This window comes from Chrysemys picta, chromosome 2 (genome assembly GCF_011386835.1).
Source record: "Chrysemys picta bellii isolate R12L10 chromosome 2, ASM1138683v2, whole genome shotgun sequence".
Classification (NCBI taxonomy): Eukaryota; Metazoa; Chordata; order Testudines; family Emydidae; genus Chrysemys; species Chrysemys picta.
The window spans coordinates 57,654,899-57,680,810 of record NC_088792.1 but is presented as its reverse complement, the minus strand read 5'-3'; the positions used below and the strand labels follow the sequence as shown (position 1 = coordinate 57,680,810).

Below are 25,912 nucleotides of genomic sequence, written 5' to 3'. Positions count from 1 at the left end.
GAGCGGCTCCGGCTCGGGCCCTGGGGCGCGAGCCCCAGTTCCAGCCGAGCGCGCCAGCTCCAGCCCGCCCCGGCCCCAGCGGTTCCAGCTCGGCTCAGGCCCCGGGGCACCAGAAAATCTGGACGTATGGTAACCCTAACTAAACAAACCCAATTCTTTCAGCCTTCCTTCATAGGTCATGTTCTCAAGACCTTTAATCATTCTTGTTGCTCTTCTCTGGACCCTCTCCAATTTCTCCACATTGTTCTTGAAATGTGAGGCCCAGAACTGGACACAATACTTCAGTTGAGGCCTAACCAGCGCAGAGTAGAGCGGAAGAATGACTTCTCGTGTCTTGCTCACAACACACCTGTTAATACATCCCAGAATCATGTTTGCTTTTTTTGCAACAGCATCACACTATTGACTCATATTTAGCTTGTGGTCAACTATAACCCCTAGATCCCTTTCTGCTGTATTCCTTCCTAGACAGTCTCTTCCCATTCTGTATGTGTGAACCTGATTTGTTATGAAAATTCTTGTTTCATGGAACCCCTGTATGTATCCATCATTGCTGACAAGAATTCAAGTGTATATCTCCCAGACTAGATACAAGGGAGGGACATGTTAACCTTAACGACTGCTCTTTGACCAAACAATAAGTATGCTGAGGGTATTGTTGGAGCTGGGAGATGCCATCTCCTTCAGCTTTCCTGTAAGGGGCTGGCAGTTGGGGAATGGAAAATTACCAGCAGGAGAAAAAAAGAAGCAGGTGCTGTTGGAGGAGCATATACAACTCAAGGGATTCACTGGAACAGGAAACTTTGGGTAGGAGAGAGGAAGGGCACTGACCAGCTGAAGTCCAAGAAGGCTCCATCTTTCAGAAGATGGGTCATGCACTGTAACAAACTGACCCTGAATAGCCCCAGAGGTCTCTGACTCTAGCCCAGAGAATGTGCTGGAATATTGAGGAAACCAAGGCAGGGAAAAGTATGTATTTCTCATGCAATTAAGTAAAGAGCAATGGTGGTTTCAAATACTATGCAAAGTCTGTGTTGCTATACCTCTCATGCCTTTGAAGATGTTAACCTGAGGACCCATCACACCCAGAGTTCTGGGAGAATGTGTGTTTAAGCTACAGGGGAGGAAGACTGAGAGGTCAGTACTGGACAAAGGGACTAGATACTTGGAGTGCAAGGTCTCAGGAGGTAGTTCTAGATAGGTATCTGCACTGGAGTGAGAGCCAAGAACTCCCAAGATGGGCAATGTGTGGACTTAGTCAGAATACAGAAAGCATAAAGTATATGGAATCTCATTGTTAAATTGCCTCACAACAGTCTAGAGACTGGGCTGTGGGGGCATGCCCCTGGAGCCATGACACCACCTACACAAGCCCCTCAAAGCAAAATATTCAGTGACAGTACCCTAGTCCTATACTTCTGACATGGGTAGTAGCACAGTATCTACCATATTACTCTTAACTCCCACCTCAGCAACACAAAGCAATTGTGCACCAGTGAGATACATTTTCATAGAGGAAGTGTGAGTGATGACTTTGTACACATTGGAGGTGGCTGGAATTTTAATTATAGGGGAGGCAGAGATGCATAACTGATATGAGCAGGTGGAGCCATGTTAAGATGATTCTAGAGCTGGCCAGTTTTTGTTTAGGGGAACACAAACTCCCACACCCCCTTAAAGCAACCATAACAGGTGACCTTGTAAACAAGAAGCCAGCAGCATTATCTCCTGCATATGTAAACAAACTTGTTTGTCTTAGCAATTGGCTGAACAAGATGTAGGACTGAGTGGACTTGTAGCCTAGGCTCTAAAGTTCTACACTGTTTTATTTTTGAATGCAGTTTTTTTGGTAAATTCTACATTTGTAAGTTCAACTTTCAGGATAAAGAGATTGCACTACAGTATTTGAATTAGGTGAATTGAAATACTATTTCTCTTGTTTTTTTTTTTTTTTTTTTACAGTGCAACTATTTGTAATCAAAAATAAATATAAAGTGAGCACTGTATGCTTTGTATTCTGTATAACAGAAATCAATATATTTGAAAATGTAGAAAACATCCAAAAATATTTAAGTAAATGGTATTCTATTGTTTAACAGCACAATCATAATATTTTTAATTTTTTGATAGCCCTAGTTTTCAGACTTTCCTCCACACCCACCAGAGATATAAAAAAAGTTTCTATAATGAAGAGATTCTCTTGTAATTACAGGAGCTTCAATAATAAAAAAAACCCACAAAAAATAAACCACCACCAAATATTGCAAGTCTTGTGATAAAGTCTCATGATTTGACAAATTGCTAGTCTCTCAGGAAACCTTCATTACAGGGTTTCAGTCACCACAGTTATGGAAGAATACAACCAGGAGCAAGCAACATTACTTCATGGTAGTGCTTTAAGAATGTTTTTTACAATTCTATCACAAATGGGAGCAACTACATAATTTTACTGTAACCTTCACATTCCCAGCATTCCTCTCATTTATTACTAGTTATGTTCTCTCTAAAATATGGAGTCTGGCCACATAAGGAAATTAACCTGTTGCTGCAAAACAGCACTTCAGAGGGGAGTCAGCTGATGGCTATTAAAATGGTTGTGCTATTGCTGTAGCTAAGCCAAAAACAGCTTAGTACCAGCTGAAAGAGGGCTTTGCTGCCAACCATTTTCCTAGTGTAAACTGACCCTTAGATTGTAAGCACTTCTTGACAGTATCTTATTAACTTATAATGCTGCTTTTGCATAATAGGACTCCCAAAGCCACTTGTTTCCACCTTCTGTCAGGGTGCCAATGCCTGAGTGAGAAACAACTGTTTCCACCTTGTTACTGGAGTGCTTTCTAAAAAGAGAGGTTTGCCTTTAAGTATGCGCATGCACCCCCCCCCCCCCACACACACACACATCTGAGCTAATAGATAAAATGTCAGGCAGCACTCAAGGATATGTAGCCACAGTGCTGGGTTCTGTAGAATGAATAAAAAAAAAAAACCTTGTATACTGCAAAATAACAATTTCTCTGCAGCTCTGTACATGAAGTTCTTAATGCTTCTCCATTCTGTCCCATCTCAAATCTCCCCCTAGATATCCTTATGCAATCTCAGTTTAGAGAAAACTGAGCATACAGATGCCTATATGGGTCTCATCACCTCTGTACCTGAGCACCTGCTTACTATACTAAGTTCAGTTATCTCCTATTCAGTGAAGGCCCTTCAAAATCCCACCCCAACCTACATTATACCTGTTTCCTCATACTCTCCAACCTGTGCTGACTGCGCTCTTCTGTAGCTGCTCTCCTAAATATTGTTTTGGGGCATCTTCACAGTTTTTCTTGTTGAGTGTCATACAAGGAGAAGAGGAGGAATTTCAGCCAAGAGGGGCAGCTCTATTGAAATCCTTCATTGAAGACATGACAACATTTAATCATAATTCAGAGAAGAGTGCATGCTAAAAAACACATCATCCACCTCAAAGATTATGTCTTCTAATCATGTGTCTGCAGTGTAGTGTATCAGTTGTCTATAATGTGTAGTCTATTTTAGCATATGAACAACTTCGTCAAGGACAGTGATTTCTCCTGAAGTTTTAGAGAGCATTCATGTACAAGCACTATTTTATTATTATTATTAAACTACCAAAAATGCCACAATGATATTTTTACAATTACATTTCAAATCAAGTATTTTAAATAGATACTGAAGGATGAAGGTGGGTCAGGTTTGACAATGAATGTCAGTATCACACTTTTACAAGTTATTACAACAATGAATTTAAACTACCTGTAAAACTAGTTTTATAAGAAATCTTTGGACATCAAATCAAAATGTTACACTAACAAAATGGATCAATACCAATTCTGATAGTGTTAGTTCCAGGTTCATTCACCTATCAAGAAAGTTTTTCCTTTTTTAAAAGTACTTTTAAAATTAGTATCAATAGGTTAATTTTCATAGTTTTCTTCATTCATTATTATTCTCAATTGCTTCGATACAAAAATGAAAAAAAGTTTTTATTCTCTTTATATGCAATTCTAAAGATGTCAAAACTAAACCCTACAGAAGTCAGTTAACATATGTTTATATCCATGATCTAAAATGGTATCTTGAATTTATCTAAAGAAAAGAAATAAAGGGTTGATAAGTTTTAATATTTCAAATGTTCTCTATATTATTTTTTAACCCAAACAGCAGAATGGGAATTGATTCAACAGAAAAACAAATTTACTGTATTTCACCCTACCGGCATTTAACATACAGTTGCATCATTTTAATGAAAAAGTATGTGTTTTTTTTGTAAAACAACAACAAAAGCCACACAAGAAAGTGGTAATGTCAGAATATATGTTGGTTGTATTTTTTGTTGTTGTTTGGTTGGGGTTTAAAAAAAAAAAAAGACACTAAGAAAGGCAATAAAATTAACTTGCAACAGTAGACTTCAGCAATTGTTGTGATCTAACACTTATTTAACCATCTCCGAACTGTTCAGATTCTGTTCAGCTACAGAATAGATATATCTATTTCCAGACAGAGAACGCAGAGGTGAAGATTGGGAAACCAAAGATGACAAGCACAAACATCTCCATGTAGGAAAATCATTTTCTTTCAGATCCTTAGCGTGCAGAAGTGCCAATTGCTAGAGAATTCATATTTTAGCTGGAAAAAGATTCAGTCCTTGAGAAATTTTCCAATCAAAGAAATGCACTAGGGTTTGCACGAGAATCTTTTTGGTTCCTGTATCTATAAGTCAGCCAAACTCCCAAAATCTGCAAAAGAAGAAGACAGACACTTAGCAGTGCTTTTATCTCTGGTTTAAAAGAACAGAATATTTTCCGTAGTGTCGTGATGCATAAAATTTCCAAATGCAAGTTCAGGACATGCTTGCACTGGCACTTAAATCACAAGAAAACCCCACAAGTCCCTTTGTTACTAGTGGGAGGATGTATCCAGTGAGAGAATTCTTTCTAGCAACAAGGAGAAAAACCTGCATATACAATGTGTGTGGTGTTGGCACATACTTCCCTCTGACCACACCAATATCTACAATTATTGCTTATCCATTTACCTACAGTATTAACAATGTAACCTGAAAGGTATGGCTACCACATGCACTAGAGATTAGAGACCAGTGCTGAATATCTACAAACCTGCCTCTTGGCAGTTTCTGTTTGCTATCCACTCTGCTTGAGTTGCTAGTCAGAAAAGTCAAACGATGTTCAATAATAGTGTTAGAGATTTATGTAGTAAACTCCTAATACAACGGACTTTTTTTGGAAACAATTATGCTCAAGTGCACTCACCTCAGTGAAACTGAAGAAGAGTCCTATGCCACCTACAAATCTCAGTACCATTCCTGAATATTCTTCTATTATAGATGCACATGTTGAACACTCGTTAGTTTTAACGCAAGCCTGTAACAGAAGAAATTACAGCTTTTACATTATTAAAAAAATGTAGCACAAACATGTGAAGCTAGCCAGAGGCACTTAGTCTTTAGATGGCTTAGTTTTGCCCAAGATTGGCATTTTTAATAAATTGGACTGTAAATAAATACTTGACTCCTATGTCCTGCTTTTTAATCAGAAGATCTCAAAGTGCTTGAGTACCAAAGAGGTAAATACCATAAAATGAACTGATACAATTTCTGTCTTGTGTTTTTGATAATGATTTTTCAAACTATACAGTATTCCTGTAAATGTGATGATGTACTTAAGCTGCTAAGCAATGGCAATATGATTGCACACTTCTCTAGAAAAGAATGAGTGAAAGTAATGAAAATTATAACTCAGTAATCTACTTACAGCAGAGCAGGTTTCACTTGAATTGAAGTTTCTGAAACCACAACAGTTTAGATTCCTCTCAATATCTTCTCTAGCACTCTTTGTGTTGTTCCATCCAACCTCTAGAAGTTGGCGCTACAAGTTAACACATGCATTATTTAATAAATGGTACCCTTGTTTTTTGTATTTCATTGGTGTCCACATAGTACACATGATACCCACAGACACAGCCCCCACTCTGATATATTTACAGTCTAAAACAAGCAATATACAAATGTCATTAATATAATGTACAAATAGCCCAAATAAATAAAGCAAGAAAAATATCCAGTATATAAGGTTCACAGTCCTAATGGATTATCGCCACTCTTTTTGAGATCTGCAGTTGTATCACTAGCTAAGTGGCAAGGTGAATTTTAATAGGCAGCAGGTTTAAAACAAACAAAAGGAAGTATTTTTTCACCCAACACAGTCAACCTGTGGAATGTCTTGCCAGAGGATGTTGTGAAGGCCAAGATTATAACAGGGTTCAAAAAAGAACTAGATAAGTTTGTGGAGGATAGGTCCATCATTGGCTATTAGCCAGGATGGTGTCCCTAGCTGGGAATGGGAGACAGGATGGATCACTCGATGATTACCTGTTCTGTTCATTCCCTCTGGGTCACGTGGCATTGGCCACTGTGAGAAGACAGGATACTGGGCTAGATCTGGTTGGTCTGACCCAATGTGGCCGTTCTTACGTTCAGATCTCTCATTAACGAGATTTTAGTGAAACACTGGTTTTACTGTGACCAACGCTGTGCGTGGCTGATAATCTAGTTGCTATGCCCTTATTCACTTCCTGCTGCTGCTGGTTGATTGAATTGTGGCAGATACTAATGCTAAAGGTTAAGAGGCACTAACTGAAGATGCTCCATAAAATCCAACATAGAGTAAAATACAGTAAATTTAATGGGCAAGTTTGCTGGAACTGGGACCTAGCACAGACCCTGCTGTGGAGGAACAAGAGTAAGTTAGCCAGAAGCTGTAATAACTGCAGCAGCAAGTTGCTCAGTAGCATGGAGTTGGCTGGTGGCCCCAGGAAAGTTCTTCCAGTCTTCTGGAAATGTTTTGCCAATTTTTAAGGAGGCTAAACAGTATGACCAAGGTAATTAAAAGGTATGTCAGCCTTACATCAATCCCAGGCAAGATAATGGAGTGGCTGATACAGGACTCTTAATAAAGAACTAAAGGAAAGTAATAAAATTAATGCTAATCAACATGGGTTTCTGGCAACTAGATCCTGTCAAACTAACCCGATATCTGTTTTTGATATTACAAATTTGGATAAAGGTTATAGTGTTGACGTAATATACTTAGACTTGACATTTTGATTAACAGCCTGTTTTTAATCCATTTCATAGGTGCTAACAGAGGTCTCAAAATATAACTATGAAAAGGGAATTGTCAAGTGGGTTTGTTTCCAGTGGAGTCCTGCATGGATCCGTTCTCGACCCTACACTATTTAACAGTTTTATCAATGACCTGGAAGAAACACAAAAATCATCACTGATAAAGTTTTCTGATGACACTAAAATTGGGGCAGTGGTAAATAAGGACAAGGATAGATCACTCTGAATCAGTAATCTAGATCTCTTGGCAAACTGGGCACAAGCAAAAAATATCAATTTTAATATGGCTAAATGTATATATCTGGGAACAAACAACATAGGCCATACTTACAGGATGGGGGACTCAGAGTCACTGTTTCCCAGGATAGAAAGAGATTTGGGGGTTGTGGTAGAGAAGCTGAACATGAGCTCCGAGTATGCTGTGGCAAAAAGTGCTAATATGATCTTGTGATGCATAAATGGGGGAAAGCATCAAATAGGTTATTTTACCTCTATATTTGGCACTGGTGTGACTGCTGCTGGAATATTGTGTCCAGTTCTGGTGCCCACAATTCAAGAAGGATGTTGATAAATTAGACAGAGTTCAGAGAAAAGCCACGAGAATGATTAAAGGATTAGAAAACATGCCTTATAGTGATAGACTCAAGAAGCTCAATCTATTTAGTTTAACAAAGAGAAGGCTAAGGGGTGTCAATTCAGTCTATAAGTACCTACACTGAGAACAAATATTTAATAAAGGGCTCTTCAATCTAGCAGACAAAGGTATAGCACAATCCAACAGCTAGAAGTCGAAGCTACACAAATTCAGACTAGAAATAAGGTACATTTTTAACAGTGCGAGTAATTAATCCTTGGAACAATTTACCAAGGGTTGTGGTGGATTCTCCATCACTGAATTTTAAAATCATGATTGGATGTTTTTCTAAAAAAAGAGATGCTCTAGGAATCGTTTTGGGGAAGTTTATGGCCTGCGCTATACAGGAGGTCAAACTAGAGGATCACAATGGTCCCTTCTCGCCTTCGAATCTATGAATTAAAGATGAAAAGATTTCAGAAAGGGTGGGCACAAAGGTGAGGAAGAGAACAAAGGGAGCACCTTTCCTACTTTCACCTCACACACAGCCATCAATCAAAGCCCTGCCACATACCCTCCTTTATCCCATGACAGCTGTCCCAGTTTTTTTCCGCCCACTTTGAGAGGTGTGATCACTGTCATCAGTAGCTCCTGCACTAACTATGCTTGATAACATCTTATCCACTCTGTAAGCCTCACTAGGTTACGAAGCTGGGCTATAGAAATGAAGTTGAATAAAGGAGGTAACCTTTAATAAATGGCACAGATTTGTGAAGTTTAACAGTTTAAGCAGGGTATAAACTTAAACAAAACAAAACAAAAAACCAAAAAAACAAACAAAAAAAAGAGACTGGCTCTTAGAGGCAGACTGCGTGCCCAGGGGATGGGGCTGGTTCCATATGCCAGTGTACTACTAGAAAGTCACTAAGCAGGGGGTCAATTATCTGACTTTTGTGGATAGGGAAAGGAGATGCACCTTAAATCAAATAGGGTTTGCATGCTTAATAGATTGGACTGAATATGCCTATAATAGCCATCGTTTTTGGATTATTCATATTATATGGAAATGTGTGTAAAAAAAAAAAAACCAAGTAATTCAGTGTTAGTCTCCTTTGCTGTTACCTTAAATTTAGATTAGTGTGTATTAGTTCAGCTTACTTCAAGTTGCTGAACTTCATATCACATAACTGAGAACAGAAATGTAACCAGGAAGTCTAAAAGTAGTAGAGTCATAATATAAACTGCATAAATTTCCTCCTAGGAACCTGACACCGAGCATTGATTTTGCAGCAGTCCTTAGCATGTGAAGGTGGTCCCCATCATCCTTTATAGATATATACAATCAATATACTATGCATACTACAGTTTGATCAAGTTGTCTAGGCAGCAGTACATAGCTCAAAACTATCTACAACACAACATTTTTGTTCAACTGAAAATTCAGAAGAAATTTCTTACCTGCTGATCTTTGTTCAATGCCAGACAAGCACAGGAGACTGAAAACTGGACAATGAACACTAGCAAGAGAATAATCATGTACTGAAGAAAGACAGTTAAGGTTACATTTTCAAAGGAAAATTAGGTAAGCAAAGCATGTGCTTAACAGTTACATGCAGAGTCAAGTATGTACATAAATGGTGCTTAGGAATATAAAAACTATTGAGCATCTAAATGGGAGGGCTTGGTCATCTTTTGGAATGTATAAGTAATTAATAAGTAAGAGCTCAACCAGACAATGCTTTATGATACAAGTTTTATATATATTTGCAATGCTTTGTATTTGTTTTCTACAAGTCACATGATTTTAAAGATCCCATGGAATAGGGATTATAAATTCTAATTCTATAGTATGAGACAATATATTCATGTAATGTTTAAGAAAAGTCTTGTAAATGAATTCCAATAGATCATGGATTAGGGACCCAATCTTATGGGGTTCCACAGGCTTCTGTATAGACTATTTAGGTTAATCTTTCTATCTACCAATGGGACTCAGTGCTTAGTCTAGAAGATACTATCAGAGATGCTTAGTTTTGCAGTTCTCAAACTGTAGATGAGGGTCTCCTAAGGTAACATGCTTGTTAACAGTAAAAATGTTTTCAAATAAAAATAAAATAAAATAAAAATAAATAAATAGAGGTGAGAAATAACAGACCTCAACTCTATTGTCCCTCTGCAAATTTGTGTACACAGAGTCAATCCCTTATCTCTCTCTCTAAAAGTGCAAAGTTTCAAAAAGTTAAATGAATAGAAGATTGTTGGGGGCGGAATAGATCTGGAGAAGAAGTCTGGAGATAAATGTGAGAAGCGAGGGAAATATGCTTACTTTGTTAAAATATTATGTTTGCTGTTGAAGAAAAAAATCCAGAATACTTAACATTGTTGTTTTAGTTAAAACAAAACAATTTAAATATCTGTCTGGTGATGTTCTCCTCCTAATACAGCATGGCAAGAAAATCTTCCAAATATTAATGATTAACCTGTTGAATTGGAGATAGTTCACCTCCCAGTGACTTCATAAATATCTGCTTCAATTACCTTTGGTAAATCAACTAACCAAACAATTGGTTATCATTCATTTTCTGATATAGCTGTAAAACTAGTCTGAAAAGTTTTCAAAATAAATCACTGTTTGAAAATGTATAGTGTGTACCTTCTAAAAATGAAAACTACATCTATCTCTGAGTTGTGAAGAATATGTATTAAGGTTATAACAACCAACAAGAATGCACTTTTATGTAGAAAACCATGATTAAATCAGTCTTCCTGACTAGTGATTTAAATTAAATTGATTTAAATCAAATCCACCCTGGTATAATCTATGGTAGGGTTACCATATTTAAAAAATAAAAAGAGGACACTCCACGGGCCTGGCCCCTGGCCCCGCCCCTTTCTCACCCCAGCCCGGCCCCAACTCCGCCCCTTCTCCCCCTCCTCCCTCCCAGCCACGTGAAAAGGGCTGTCTGAGCGCTACCGGCTTCACGCGCAGCTGGAGCCCGGGAGGGGAAGCGCCCAGCCGGGGGCACAGCGTCTGGAGGCTGCCCGGCAAACCGTGAAGCCGGTAGCGCTTGGGCTTCGGGCAGCCCCCATGCCTCCGGATCCCGAGCCGCTGGCCAGGCACTTCCCCTCCCGGGCTCCAGCTGCTCTGCTCCTCCCCTGACTCTCCAGCTTAAGAGCCAAGCTGCCTGAGCGCTCTGGCTTCAGGCAGCCCCCTGGCCTCCGGACCCTGCCCCGCCGGAGCAGAGCAGCTGGAGCCCGGGAGGGGAAGTGCCCGGCTGGCGGCTCGGGGTCCGGAGGCAAGGGGGCTGCCCGAAGCCAGAGCGCTCGGCTCTTAAACAGAGCCGAAGAGTCAGGTGAGGGGCACAGCAGCTGGAGCCTGGGCGGGGAAGTGCCCGGCCGGTATTTTTCCCGGACAAGTTCAGCTTTTTGGCAATTCTCCCCAGATGGGGGGGTTGATTACCAAAAAGCCGGACATGTCCGGGAAAAACCAGACATATGGTAACCCTAATCTATGGCCTTCTATGTACTACAGGAGTGGATCCTAGAGGTTGTCTAAAGAAAAATATTCAAAATTGATAAAAAAGGTATGTTTGGAGAGAAAAATAGTGAGCCCTAACTCTGCTGCAATACATTGGACAGAATGGAAAAATATTTAGCCAAAACAGGGAATGTCTAATTGCCTTTTAATACCTATTTAATCTATTTATTTGTATTATAGCAACACCCAGGAACCGGACTAATGGATCAGGACCCGGTCATGCTAGGTGTTGTACAGACAAAACAAAGAAAAAAGTCCCTGCCCCAGAGAACATTTATCTGCTGACCTTGTTAACAAGGCTGCAAATTTAGATCAGCAATATTTTTTGTGATGCAGAGGCCTGTTTGCAATAATTTTCATCGGACAGCTGACCTCGAAGTGGGAAGTTCCATACTCCCATTGCTAATCCCAGACGCAAAGTTAGCAAGGGTTTAAATGACAGATTTCCTGTGCACAAAGCAGTTAATTTTCCAGGCAGTCTTAGTGGGTAGGCAGCACCCTTTGTTCAAACATTCTTTTTCCTTCAATGACTCAGAGTCTCACCTTATTACAGAAAGTAACCTGAACCTGCATAAAACGTACACAGGAGAGATACTTTACAATACAGGGTCTTACATTTTCTTAAATCAGTTTTTTAAAATGCATCATTCTGAAAGGAAAAACCCTTATTTTTAAATATTGAAGAGGCAAGTTTTGAAAATTTGTAATTAGTTTTCTGTCGTTCATTGACAGATTTGTATACTTCTGGAAACTGAACTATTGTATTAGCAAAATTAAAAGTCACTCTTTGATTTTTGGGTGCAGTCCACTAATGAAAAATAAAGTTGGAATTGATGAATCTTTACCCCCCACGACCCAAAACGAAAGCTAAATACAATTATCATGATTTAACCATGGAGGGAATCCCATAAACTACTTATATAGTGTCAACACGGCACGTTGTCAATAGCATTAGACAAAGTCCATGTTGTGACCCCAACAACCTCTTGGTGCCATCTGGCAAAGGGTTCACTGATCTGTAACAGCAACTGCTATCAGGCCTGACAAACTCACTACACCCAACACACTGCTTTAATACTATATATCCAAAGAGGAACAAGTGAAGTATCTAATAAAAGCGTATGTCCCACTGATCATCTTAATCATTATGAGATGTATGGGTGGGTGATATTTAGGATGCATGTATGTACTGAAATTATATTTTAGACTTTGTGACCCATGCAGGTCTGACAAACAGGTTTTTGTCAGACAAAGATGTAGCTTCACCTGTCTGCCTTGGTTCACATATAAAGTAAGCATTGTAAGCCAACACAATGGAAGTTGGTTGTCACACAACATCAACACAAAGATGTGAAAGCACCATGGAACCAGCACACTAGGGAATAAACCACAGGGGTCATCCTGACTCTAGGGACAAAAACAGTAGATTTGGGGGTGTAACAAAGCAGCAAGAGGACACGTTTTTTATCCTTCACTGAAGTGCCAAAAAGAAGAACTGTGGGATCATAGTCATGTTATTTGTGATGCTGGGAGATTGCTTTAGGTGAGTAACTGCTTTAGACAAGGATTTTAGCTTTTTAAGTTAAGGTTTGACTCTAAGGATCATGTTATACTTTGTTTTATATGTAACCATTTCCGTTTCCACCTGTCAGCCTTAATCACTGTCTTGGGTTGTGGCTTTTGATAATAAACTTAAGATTATTTATAGTAAAAACATATAGATATCTATATCTATATCTCAGTGATGTGATGTTATCAAGGACCTGCTCCTGAACTGAACTGTGTGTATACTGTTCCTTTGGGGGCAGCAAATCTGGTAATTTCTGTAGGTGTCCAGTTGGCTGGATGCTGCCGGAGGATGTTTCCAGGGGGCTTGGATACACCTATTGTTAACCTGCAAAACAGAGCTGTGCGGAGATTGTGGTTAGTGGTGTTAGGGAGCTGACACCCAGTTAAGCACCGGCAAGTCTTCCTCTTGCTGAGGCAGGAGGGTAACAAGGAGACTCTCAGTCCTGGACACCCCGAGAAAGTGTCTCACATGCTCAATTCTAATTCAGGCTGACAAAGGACTAGATGTGAATGAAAACAAAAGGAGGCTGAATTAAATAAGCGTCACCCGCTTCATAGAGATCCAAAAATCCAATTGGTTCCTGAGAAATATCTAAATTTCCCTATAACAAAAATTCAGGGAAACCTGTTACACCAGGGCTGTCATCTGACTCCACTACAACACAGTTGAGTTTACTTTAATCTAGAGTTAGAACTGTGTTGTAATTAGGTCAGGGGACAAACATGCAGTAAAAGTCTCCTGTGACTGTTATAGATGTGATGTAGATGAGCCCTTGACAGAAGCAACATTTTCATCATACAAATAAAAAGGAAGAGGTTAAAAAAAAACAAACAAACAAACAAAAACACGACAATGGATGAAGGGGAGCATTATGGAGAACTAATTTTGTGGAACATAAGTTGGGAAGGAGTGTTGGGACACCTTTTTGTTCTGTGTTTGTACAGCATCTAGCACAATGGGGTTCTGATCCACAACTAGGAATTAGTTTAAACTAACACACACACCCCCACCCCCACCACAACTTGTGTTTGTAAATTTCCAATCAAAGGATACAAAGAAGAGTAACACCTGATGGTGTTTGACTGCACCGATCAATCCAACCAAAGCAATAAGGAACAGAAAGATCCCCACTGCAATTGCCACGCCAACTACTCGGAAACTAGAAATGAGGCCAAAGCCTATACCCCATGCTGCAATTCCAATCAGCAGCAGGCTGACCAGCTAGAGGGGGGAAAGGGGGAGAAAAAAAAAAAAAAAAAAGAGAGACAATTAGTATGTAAAAGAAAAATAGTCTAGATTGCTAGTGCTCCTAGCACTGATGTTTCCTGCCATTAAAAGATGATCTCTCTCTCCCCTCATCACTGAAAAACAAAAGTCCAAAATGTGAAGTTAACAATTTAAAAAATGAGCTCCTGTAGAGAGTTCTCTTGTTCATAACTTAAAGCGTACATTTACCTTTCAATATTGTGAATGTGAAGTCTGTTCCAACACATTCCATCCCCAATTTAAGATCAATGTCTCATACCAGACACACTAATATAACCATAGGGATTATAATAGAGTTGAACATGCATCTGAAACGAGGATTAACAGCTTTATACCACAGATTGAGAAATAAATTAGAGTTCCAAATACCTTGTGAGAAATGCAAGATCTATTTAAAGAAACAGGATATACTTGGCTCCGTTGCTATGTGAACAGGTTGGAAAATATATTTCTAGGTATATATAGTCCAACCAGCACTACACCAGTGTTAATCTTCAACATTTTCTGAATTGTTGATGTTGGGACAATACACATTTACAGAGATCAAATGCAAATATGCTGTTTGTTAGAGTAGCGTGTCAAATAATGCAGACAGCAAAACAAACAGTCAGGAGTCTTGTCCTCATGGAATGTTCCTTTGGGAAAATCAGCTTTACTATGAAGCAAAGACTACTCTAATAATCAGAACAAATTCAAAATGCTCTCAGTAAGCAGTTTCCTTCCTTTCAAAGGATGGTATTCTGAAAATGCAGATTGTGGTTCAGCTAGTTTATTAGAAATATTGTTTTATGAGCAGGAAGGTCCAGCCTTTCCTGTTTTCACTCTAACACAAAGAAAAAAGTGTTGGAGCCATGAAAAACTCCAGGATAGTTAGATCGAGGGTGTGATATGAATAATCAGAGCCCTAAACAAACTATGAAAGAAGCTAAGGGGAAAAAAAAAAGGGGGGGGGGGGCGCGCTCACTTCTGGCCTAGCCAAAAATAACTGAGTTTTGTAATTAAGTGCAGCTGTAAGTGTTTTGCCTAGTACAACTATTTGATTTTACTAATCACAAATGCAATCTGAGCACTACACGTGGCTTTCAATTTCCAGTTAAACAAATTTACAGGAAGACACCTTCCTGCCTCCTCTCCAATCCCAAACAAAAGATTTCCAACCCAGTTCCAACGTAGTTACCCAGGACCATTTTTAAAGTTAGGTACCTATTGGGACTTTCAGAAGTCCCACTATGGAAGGTCAAAATCACACAGGCCCCAAAATACTATTTTTGACATATATAAAAATCCACTAGGTCACTAAGGGTTTGTCTACAGGGGGACATGCAGGAAAAATAATCCAAACTAATTAAGGTGTGAATTTGAAATGGATTAGTTAAACTACATTAAACTCCTGTATGAACACTCATTCAGAATTAAAGTGGCCTTCATTCAGTTTGGTTTAATTCACTTCCAAGGTGAATTAAGAGAAGCCAAATTAAAGCTACTTTAACTCTGAACAACAGCATCGACATGGGGACGTAATGCTGTTTAATTAATCCGGTGGCTTGGATTTTTCATTTTACTGAACTAGTCTTAGAATAAAACTAGGTGAGGAATACTCTGAATGACATTGGCAAACCGCCCAGTATCTCTCAAGGCCTTTTTCTGAGGAGGTAGGGAATGTGTTTTGTATTGATTTTCATAAAGACAGACAGACAATCAAAAGTTCAAAAAGGTAAAGATACACCTTGCATAAGTCTCTAAATATCAAACAAGACCCAAACAAGAACCACTTTTGCTCACTTTGAACTGTAACTTCTTAAGCCTCTGTACCAAAGATATCTGCTACCTTTTTTTCCTGCCAGTCCTAGCTAAATGCCTTTTCCCTTAGCCATGTGTCTGAGTGGTTATTGGGACCCACCAGGGCTAGCACTACCTGCTGGAGTACCTACAGCAGCGGTCCCCAGACTTTTGAGGGCCACGCTCCCCCCCCTTACCTCTGTCCACAACCCCCACCCCCAGAGCTGGGAGCGGGGGGAGATGTGGCCTGGGTAAGGGGGCTGGGAGTGGGGCCAGGGACCGAGCCGCAGCCAGGGGGAGGATCGGAGTCGCAACTGGGCTCCAGTGGGGGCTGGCAGCCAGGGCCGGCAGCCGGGGCCATGTGTGGCTCCACTCCTGGACCAGCCCTGCCCAGAGCCTCAGCCCTGGGCGGAACAAGTGGTGTCGCTGTCAGGCTCCCAGCTGGGTGCAGAGCTGCACTGAGCCAGGGCTGTGGCTGGGGGCAGGGCCAAAGCAGAGCTCGGAGTGAGGCGGGGCTGAGGGGTGCTCTTCCCCCATGGGGACTGCCCTGATCCCACTGTGCCCACCAAAGGCCCCACCATACCCTCATGGGGGGGCACATCCCTCACTTTGGGATTCTCTGATCTACAGCATGTACCTCCAAGTCACAGCACACCTGGCACACTACTGGCACCGTAGGGGTTTGGGGTATTGAGCAGCCCCCCCATCCCATTTATATAGTAGCCCACCTGTAATGCTGACTTTAGCTATGATAATGGAGCAAACCTCTTTCCATTAAAGTTTGTGTGTGCCCTGAAGCAGCTATAATGAAAGGACTGGTTGACTCACAGGGATTGGTAACAGGAAATTTCACCTGTAGGTCACTTGTTTAACTAAAGGAGTGATCAAAGCCTACTTACTAAACAACCTTGTGACGTGACACAGGCAATATATGTGAAAGGAGATAGGAATGCTGCAAGTCAGAAGAGCCAGTTCTGCCATTGGCATGACAGTCCAGCTTAACTATGCACAATATTTGCTAGTTCAGAGCAAGATGGGTTTGCTGCTTTTAACTGAAAGAATAATCTCCTTTTCAGAGGAATTGTAACAAAAATGTCTCTGATGTTTAGTCCATGTTTTCTATACATGTGTTAGACAACCATTTATTTTTTGCAACTGTTAGAAAATCTAGGTGCCTGTATTTTCATTTTTGTTGGTTTTCCCGTGACCAACTTGAGACACCTGGTACCATATTTTCAGAACTGAGGACCCAGTCATGTTTTTTCTTCCACAGCAGGAATGGGAGGGTGGAGTAGCATAAAGGCATCTTTAAGCCACCTTTGTGCCTCCTATATTCTGGACCTTGCTAGGGGCCAGCCTAAGGGCTGCTCTAAATTATGCTGGTTTAGAAGAGCCAGACTATAGTGCACTCCATGTCCCTCCCTCCTCTCGATTTTCCCTCTGTGGCTGTACACCAATCACTTCCTTACACTGAAGATATTTCTCCAAGACATGTTTCCTCCCTCTTTATATCATCATAAAGGAGGTGGATAGTACAGCAGAAGTCCGGCCCAGGTGTGTCTTATGTTCCACTCCCAAATATTGAGACGCACAAAATTAGTGAACCCTTTTGAAATTTTGACCTTAAGTTTATTAACCAAACAACTGTTTGGTTACAACTAAAGTCACCTTTTATGACTCAATCAAATCTTCTCTTCAAACTCATCAAAAGTACAGTGCCACACAAAATGTAGAAGAATATATAGCAGCCATAGGCAAGCAAACTATCACAAACCTACACCCATCTGCTAAACCAGGGGTCTCAAACACGCGACCCGCGGAGCTCTTCCCTGTGGCCCGCCAAACTCCCCCTCCCCCCCGAGTTATTTTATGTGGCAGCTAAGCTCCCTGCTCTCCACTGTTTGGGGCTGGGTCTCTCCCCCGGCCCTGCCTGCCACCCCCACATGTCTCCCTGAGTGTCCCCTGGACTCACTTGCTGCCCCTTCACGGTCCTGGAGCCTGCAGCTCATGCTGACTCCACTCCGCTCTGCTGGCTTCTGGCATCACCTGCTGCTGCAGGGTCCTAGTGCCCCCCCTGCACTATGTCCAGGGCAGGCTGCCCTTCCCTAGTCCTGAGCCTCTCCAATGCCCCAAACCCCTCATCCCCAGCCCCACAGCCCTCACACCTGCACCCCCTCCTATCCCCAAACTCCATCCCAGAGCCTGCACCCCAGACTCCCTCCCCCACTCAAACTCCCTCCCAGAGCCTTAGGCAGGTGGGGGTGGAGTTTGGGGGGGGGGCAGGTTCTGGGCACCACCAAAATTTCTACAAACCTGCCACCCCTGGAAGACGCAGAGCAAGGGTGGAGTGGTGGTGCACCTAGTGCAGTGGGGGGCTTTAACAGAAGTAAATCTAACTAAGTGCATGTTTTGTCCTTTGAGTGAGGTGCATTACTGTTGGTGGCATTTTGCAGGAGGGAGGGGGGAGGAGCAGGGAGCTGCGCGTTCAGGGGAGGAGGTGGAGAAGAGATGGGGCAGGGGCGGGACCTCATGGAAGGGGTGGAGTGGGGGCAGGGCCAGGGGCAGCGAGGGGGATGTGTGTCAGTGATGCGGCCCTCGGGCCAATGCACTAGTCCTCATGTGGCCCTCGTTGTCATTTGAGTTTGAGACCCCTGTGCTAAACCAAAGCCAAAATTCTGAGGTCTTGTTTTGACCACCTCTTGTTTCATCCAAGTATTTGGAGATTCCTCGAGAAAGACAATTCTGGCAGGTTTGCTTATATAGCCAGAACCATGATTTATTGGAAATCCTGCATAATTTCCATACCAAAGAGATAAAACAGGGAGTGCAGGCTTCTGGTAAGTCCTAGTAACTCCACAATTCTTGCCACAGCTCCTCATGCTTCCCCAGACCTGTATGTGGAGTCAGTGGAACCTATACCATCAGCAGTAAGGTCATAGTGAGTTTACCACTAGCATTTACTACAGATTCAACTTAAAAACAAAACCAAAACGCCAATGGAGATTAACTTTTTACCTGCTTGAGCAGGCTTTGTACCACAAAGTAAAGTCTGATCTCACGTTCTGGCATCTCTATAGCTAAATACAGACACTGTGCTCTGCTTAAGCTATCTGCATGAGCTATTAATATGGAATATATAAAAAAAATATGGAACCATAAACACTGGAAGTTGCCTGGCTCCATACCAGTATCTAATAATGAAATAAGAAGTTGAATTGACATAAACCTTGGAATAGATTGATGTATGGTAAAGCCAAGTACATTTCCAAGTTTGTCACATGAATCTTAGAAATATTCCTAGGGCCTCTGTAGCCAATGTTATGCACTATCAAACGTGCACAAAGAAATTGGTGACAAGAGCCATGCAATGGATCAACATGATTTAGTTTAGGTTAACAAAAATATGTATTATATATTTAGAAAAAGCTTCTGTATAATCATTTTGTATAGACATGAAAACCGAGTCCATCTCATAAAGTTACCTTGGGTGGAGAAGGTGTTAGATATGGGAAAACAGAGTATCTACAAATATCAAAGAGATAAGATGAGGTAGGGCCACTCAGTACAAGCACTGCACTCCCAAACTTTTTATTAAAAACCCATTAAAAACTCTTGAGTGGAGATGCCATAACAAGTAGTGTGGTCACTTAATAGCTGCTTATCTACATCACAGGTTGAGAAATTCATTCTCATATTAACTCAAATGGAAATTTGCTGCTCTGTTCTCCTACAGACTATGCACTAACCCATTACCCCATAAGAACTTGTCCCATCCTGGCACAAAGTTGGAGTAGTCATCTGGTTGCTCTAACTTATGCCTGATTGCGCATGACTCCAAGAAGCCATTGAAACAGCAAGAAATCACTGGAAAATAGGTACACCCAGCCCTGCCCCTGTTTACCCTAGGAAAACTCACTGTGCCAAGGGTAAGGAAGGGGTGGCAAAAAAAAAAAAAAAAAAAAAAAAAAAAAAAAAAAACTAATATGGTGGCTCTTCTTGGCTACACTAGGATCTCCTATACAGAGGGAATCCTTGAAGAAGGAAAAAGGGAGATTCACTAGCTTTGCACTGGAAGATATTTCCCATGATGTATGTCCACCTCCCACTTGGCTAATGCTTTGCTATTAGCCATGTTCCTTGTTGTCAACAGCCAGGCTGGCAAAGGGTGGTCTTCTCAATATGAGAATTTCTGTCCTCATCCAAAATCTTTTATGAAATCCAGAGCAAATTTTATTTTCAGGTTATATTGGGAGACGGGGAAAAGGGAACACTTTTGAAAAACAGAGAAAGAAGGTAGTATTAATCCAGTAATTACAACAGCTGTGGTTCCATCAGCACAACAGGCAGCGTTACAGAAACATGGAGCTGTATGCAAAGCATGACATAATTTCAAAGTAATGCTAAAGTATAAGACAGTTTTACATATCCTCTGTAGATAAACGTGAGCTCAATTACCAGCAAACCACTATATGAACTGTAGAATTTTCTAATCAGATATTTGGTATTTTCCATTGATTAGATTAAATGAACAAAGTGCAGTTACATAATCAACTCTGTACTAGCTAAAATTACATACCTTTAACTGGAAAAAAAATGAAGCCACATCTACAGTAAATATGTAATTTAAGTAAAACACACTCAATAAATTTAAAAAATCCAAGTTGCAATATTGAAACTTTTTAAAAATGTCAAAGTTAGGTCTCTACAGTTCCTGCAGCAGCAGAAATTTAACTGTTTAGGCTGCTGCTCAGATGATTAAGACAAGTGTTTTTTGGTTGGATGGTTGTCATCAGGTCTTTGGTTCGATTAATCCACAAAGTAGAGCTACCTTTTTACTTTCTGATTGTTAACTGGGACTTAAATATTCCCCTTCCGATAAACTGATTAAACAAGATATTAACTGCCAACACTTAAAACATGTTTTTAAAAATGTAACTACAAAAAACCTCAAAAATTGGCATGGACCTGAAATTAAATATTTTTTTCCTAGTTGACTAGATTTCAAATTGATGTTTCTTAAATACAAAAATTTTTTCCCAGCATGTCTTCAGTCAAGAAAAAGCACTTAAGTATGTGAGTAATCCCACGAACTTCAGTGACACTACTCACAGTCAATTGACTGTATGTGGACAGATTAGATTCCCTGTTCCTGCACTGAATCCCAGAGTGGTCAGTGAGGCTCTGCATGGGCACCAGTCACAAATTGCAGGATCAGGACTTAAGCAGGACACTTGAAGCAGACCTCTAACAATTAAGTAGAAGTAAGAGTAAGTTATCAGCAAAATGTAATCTAAAAAGAAGAAAGTAAATAGCCCACTGAAGGCAGAAACATTTTAAACTTTTTGCAAGATGACAAAAAAAAAAAAAAAAAAAAAAAAAAAAAAAACCCTTTTCATTCATGGATTTGTTCAGACAATTTACAGCAACGGACTTGTCATTGTCAACCGAAGTTATTTTTCACTATAGTACCGGTAAAATCAGTGCCAATAATGACTTGTAATATCCTGCTTTGTTGTTTTGAAAATTAGGATATTTTAAAATGACAGAATATGAATTATAAGTTTTAGAGGCTACAGCAAGAACCTGCAATTCCCAGGATAAATCCCTACTTCTATAGAATATAAAAAGATACCTCACATACTAAGCTATATTTTCCCAATTCCAGACAGAAATTGTTCAAGAGATGCCATCAACTAACTCAGAAAGAATTTTTTCTTCATGTTACTCACACATTGGATTATTTGAAGTGAATCCATTTTTTTTAAAATCCAGTTTGTTTTTATTCATGCTTTGGTTGCTTTCTGCATTTCTTCCTACTTATAAATTTAAACCAGTTTAAGTCAGCAGCACTGCCGTGATTGGAGTGCTTTGATTTTTAATACTGTCAGGTCAACATCCAAGGAACTGAACAGACTCAGCATCTTGCAGGATCAGGCACTGTAAGGCCAGCTTTGAGTAGAATACAGCATTACCAATGCTACTGTGACTCAAAATCTACAGACAAGTCTTAAGGCTTGGTTTTATTCGACTTTACTGTAAGGCAGTGGTGGGCAACCTGCGGCCCATGGGCCACACACAGCCCGTCAGGGTAATCCGCTAGCGGGCCGCCAGACTGCGTGTTTACATTTGCAGGGCTGCCCGCAGCTCCCAGTGGCTGTGGTTCGCCAGCAGATTACTCTGATGGGCCGCGTGCAGCCCGTGGGCCACAGGTTGCCCACCACTGCTGTAAAGAGAACTACAACTACATTTCAGGGGTCAGATGGGATATGGGGATGGGAGGAGAGGTGGCAATGCTCTTCTTCACAAAATAAAATGCAAGTTATCAAAATGAAACCTTCTCACGTGCCGGTGTTTAAAACATTATCACATAGCTCTCTGAACTCAGCTCTCCCTTGGTGGTGCTGATCTGCCCATAGGTTCTGCAAGGCTCCTTGGGCTTGGCTACTATGTGACTGGGGGATGGAGGGGAAGAGAAGAGGGAAAAGAGGAGGAAAGTAGAGTTATCTTCCAAACACCATCGCAGGCATGACACCAAAATGAGATGTCACTCGGTACATTGTGCAGACCTGCGATTCTCTTTCCTCCCTTACACGAGGAATTAAACAGTTAACAATGTTGGAATGATAAACATATCTTTGCATCAGTTTAACCTCAAATATGTAAGAGTGTAAACTGATGCAAAGAAAACCTCAAATATGTAATAGCTAGAAACTTACTTTTGTTTGTTAAATTAAAGCTGAGATTCTAGAGAACAAGATGCTATCTCCAGAAAGGTGCAAGTATGCAGAACCACAGCTGATTCCAAAAGTGATCTCCAGGCTGACCTGGCATTCGCATATATTATTGTCAAATGTTTGTTAAAGTAACAAAAAATATTAAATGCACGCTATAACAATTACATTTAGATTTTTAGAAGATCTGTGGAAGGAAACAGTTATATCACCTCGCTACACTTCTCCCTGTTTCTGCACCAAAAAGCCTTATAATAAAAATATAGTTGCAAATTTTGTTTTCTTTTATATATTGGAAATAGCTGTTTAGGGGGAAGGTGGAGGTAAAATTAGAGGGTTGTTTTTTAATTTGAGCACTGCAGCGAGTAAGTCATTTGCACATACAACTTTTAAATCCAGTAAAAAATAAATTAATGTATACCTCCTCCTCCCCAAACAGCCAGTACCCTACGCAACAACTCTTTGAAATATTACTCATTTTTAAAAAGGAAATGGACTTATGAAATTATTATCCACATTTCTAAACCCCTAATGCTACAGTAGCTGGAGGCTCTTCAATATTCTTTCCTCCCCTTCCCCCCCCCCCCCCTGTACAAGTGTCTATTGAATGAACTTGCTCATATGTGCAGCCTAGATAAAGATTTTACAGCGCCTAAATAACATACAAGTACAGAAATTTTACATGTTATCATGCCAAAGGGACCTCTTTTAGCACCTTACTAAGCACTATGGCAAAAATGTAAAAAAGGAGCCTGCCTCATTCCTTGACTGGCTAAGGAGATCTTTTTAAGTAAAAAAGGTGTAAGCACATTTACTCTCAACTTTAACCAAACAACATTCAGGCTTTGCAGTGCTCTTTTCCCACTTTCTTGGTTTGCCCTGTTTTATAACAGAATAATGAGAAACTAAATGCAATAGGTGACACAAGATGATTTAGTCAGGTGGATGTGCGGGGGTGGGGGAGGAAACAAACAAAAAAAACCTTCCAGAGCCTATAGTGCACTGGTCAGCAGTTACTAACTAAACATGATAAGCACCAGTCTCAAGGAGAGGAAGGTGGATTTTGATCTGAAACAAGACACGTTGCTCCAGTTTACAAGACACCAGCATGACAGGATGGTTTTTAAAACAATTGTAGTTAGTTAGCATTAGCAACCAGACTGATTCTACTGAACGCTGGAGACTTTATTGATCAACAAGATAGACGCACATGCCCATGCCAATCCCAGCTCCTCCCCTCCCCCCAACCCTAGGAACAAATAGATCTCTGCACCATCCCTATTAGGGTGACCAGATGTCCTGATTTTAATAGGGACTGTCCCGATTTTTGGGTCTTTTTCTTATATAGGCTCCTATTATCCCCCACCCCCTGTCCCGATTTTTCACACTTGCTGTCTGGTCACCCTAATCCCTATACAAGGCTGCTGCGTGGTCAAACAATCCTGGCGGTCTCCCAGAAGATTCAAGGCTGACTTCCCCGTTCAGGGAGACCGTGAGGCAAGCCGGACACCGAGACCCCGGCAGCTGCTGGTCCTTTAACTCCCTGGCCGATCTTTCCGCTCTGCCTGCATGTGCTGCACAGCCAGGAGCAGCTGCTGATCCCTGGAGGCTCCTCGGGGGAGCCGTTTCGCTGTGGATCCAAGCTGGCCCCGGCGGTGCCCTGGCTAATGGGGAGGCAGAAGAACCGGCGCGACGCCCCAGCTTCTCCCGCTGCAGACGGCGAGGCTGTGGCCGCCGCAGGCGGCAGCCTGACAAGCAGGGAGCTGCTCTCCCTCTTCCTCCGAGCGAGGGAGTTACACTCACTCGGGGGCGCCCGGAGCCCCCCAGCAGGGGCACAGGCTGGCGCTGGGTCGGGAGCGGCGGCAGCTACTCACCGTGTAGAGCAGGTTGAGGGCGCACAGGCAGTTCTTGGAGCAGGTGAAGCCGCCACAAACCATCTCGCCGGCGCCCTTGGCCGCGGCTGGAGAACGGGGCTGCCGCGGGCACGCAGCGAGCAGAGGCAGGAGCGGCGAAGGCCCTAGGGCTGGTGCCTGCGGTCCGAGCGCTCGCCTCTCCCTTGCGGCGGGACAGGTGGCAGCTCGAGCCCGAAGTGCGCTGGGAACTCACACGCCCTCCCGGCGTGTCGCGCCGGCTATGCCACCTCCTTGGGGCGTGGGGGGAAGCTGCGCTCGCCGCCGCCGCGCTCGCTGATTGGCTGCACTTCGACCACAAAGGTAAAAATATGCAAATGAGTGGAGCGCTGAAGGGTGGCGGCGGCTGGAATCCGGGAGGGGGAGGGGATCGTCCCGGTAGCCGCGGGGAGCCCAGGTGAGGGCGGTGGGAGCCGGAGCTGCAGCCTAGGGAGCAAAAGGTGACACGCAGCGAGCCAGATGTACACTATTGAGGCTGTATCTGCCCTGGTAGGTTCCCACTGGCTTGGGGCGCCCCGGATCTTGCATTTGTGCGCCCCGGCTTTAGTAGCAGGGTGCATCTATCTGAATTTCATCCTCCCCACGCGTATCCGCTATGCTTAGGTCTGAAAACACAGGTGCAAGGAGATTGCAGGCCTGATTCAACCCTTGGGCAGCAAGCTTGACAAGCTTGATGCCCACAGATCTAAACTATCAATATACAACTCTGGGTGCTAAATAAGTAGTTAAGCATAGACAGTGTGAAATAATGTAGTGCAAGCCCCCAAGCGGTGCACGTTAATAAATGAAAAGGGGGAAGGTACTCAGGGAAACCTGGTCTGGGTTTGCAGAAGTAAAAACTGAAAGGATGACTAAAGAATTTTAATTGTGTCTTATATAAGAATGTTTTCTGTATGGAATATAGCCTTGTAATTTCCATGTCAGATTTCTGGCTGTTGTATACTCTGCTTGGGTCCATTGTATTTGCCCTTTAAAAAATGAATAAAAATTATTTAGAACGTCCTAGTTTATAGAACTTTATAGCTTCAAAATGCTGTACAAAATCATTTTAAGGTCCCAGATCGTGCCCTCTGATGTGTTGGGCCAATTCCTTTATCTCTGAGTCCAGTTGACTTTAATAAGGTACTGTAATACATTGCATTATAGGATAGGGGCCTAACATTCTCAGAACACCTTATAAAGTAAACTGTAACTATGCTAAGTTATGCTCTTTCAATGTAAGTAGCGTGATTTGATTATAGCTGCATGGGACATTTATATACATAAGCACAACAACTATATGTCTCATGGCACCTTTAAGATTGGCAACCAAAACATACTTATAAATGGTGGGGAATGACTGTCTTTGTTATGTTCTTTGCTTATTCATAAATTAAAAAGTA

General features: G+C 41.6%; 1 protein-coding gene across 1 annotated transcript; it reads right to left on the bottom strand.

Moving 5' to 3' along the window:
• Positions 1–3,590: 3,590 nt before the first annotated feature.
• TSPAN13 (tetraspanin 13) lies at positions 3,591–24,800 on the bottom strand. The gene is made up of 6 exons (XM_005306657.5): positions 24,495–24,800; positions 13,898–14,065; positions 9,195–9,275; positions 5,793–5,906; positions 5,292–5,402; positions 3,591–4,757 (listed from the first exon to the last, which is right to left on the bottom strand). The coding sequence occupies exons 1-6, from the start codon at positions 24,555–24,557 to the stop codon at positions 4,683–4,685; spliced, it is 612 nt and encodes a 203-aa protein (XP_005306714.1). The 5' UTR covers positions 24,558–24,800; the 3' UTR covers positions 3,591–4,682.
• Between the last annotated feature and the right edge of the window lie 1,112 nt (positions 24,801–25,912).

What these genes read in the sequence shown, in the direction of transcription:
- TSPAN13 (XM_005306657.5), bottom strand. Translation starts at nt 24,557, where the DNA reads ATGGTTTGTGGCGGCTTCACCTGCTCCAAGAACTGCCTGTGCGCCCTC. An exon ending in CCCTCAACCTGCTCTACACG is followed by an intron (nt 14,066 to 24,494) that starts GTGAGTAGCTGC and finishes TCCCCCCTCTAG; the next exon opens with CTGGTCAGCCTGCTGCTGAT. An exon ending in CATTGAACAAAGATCAGCAG is followed by an intron (nt 5,907 to 9,194) that starts GTAAGAAATTTC and finishes GTTAACTTGTAG; the next exon opens with CGCCAACTTCTAGAGGTTGG.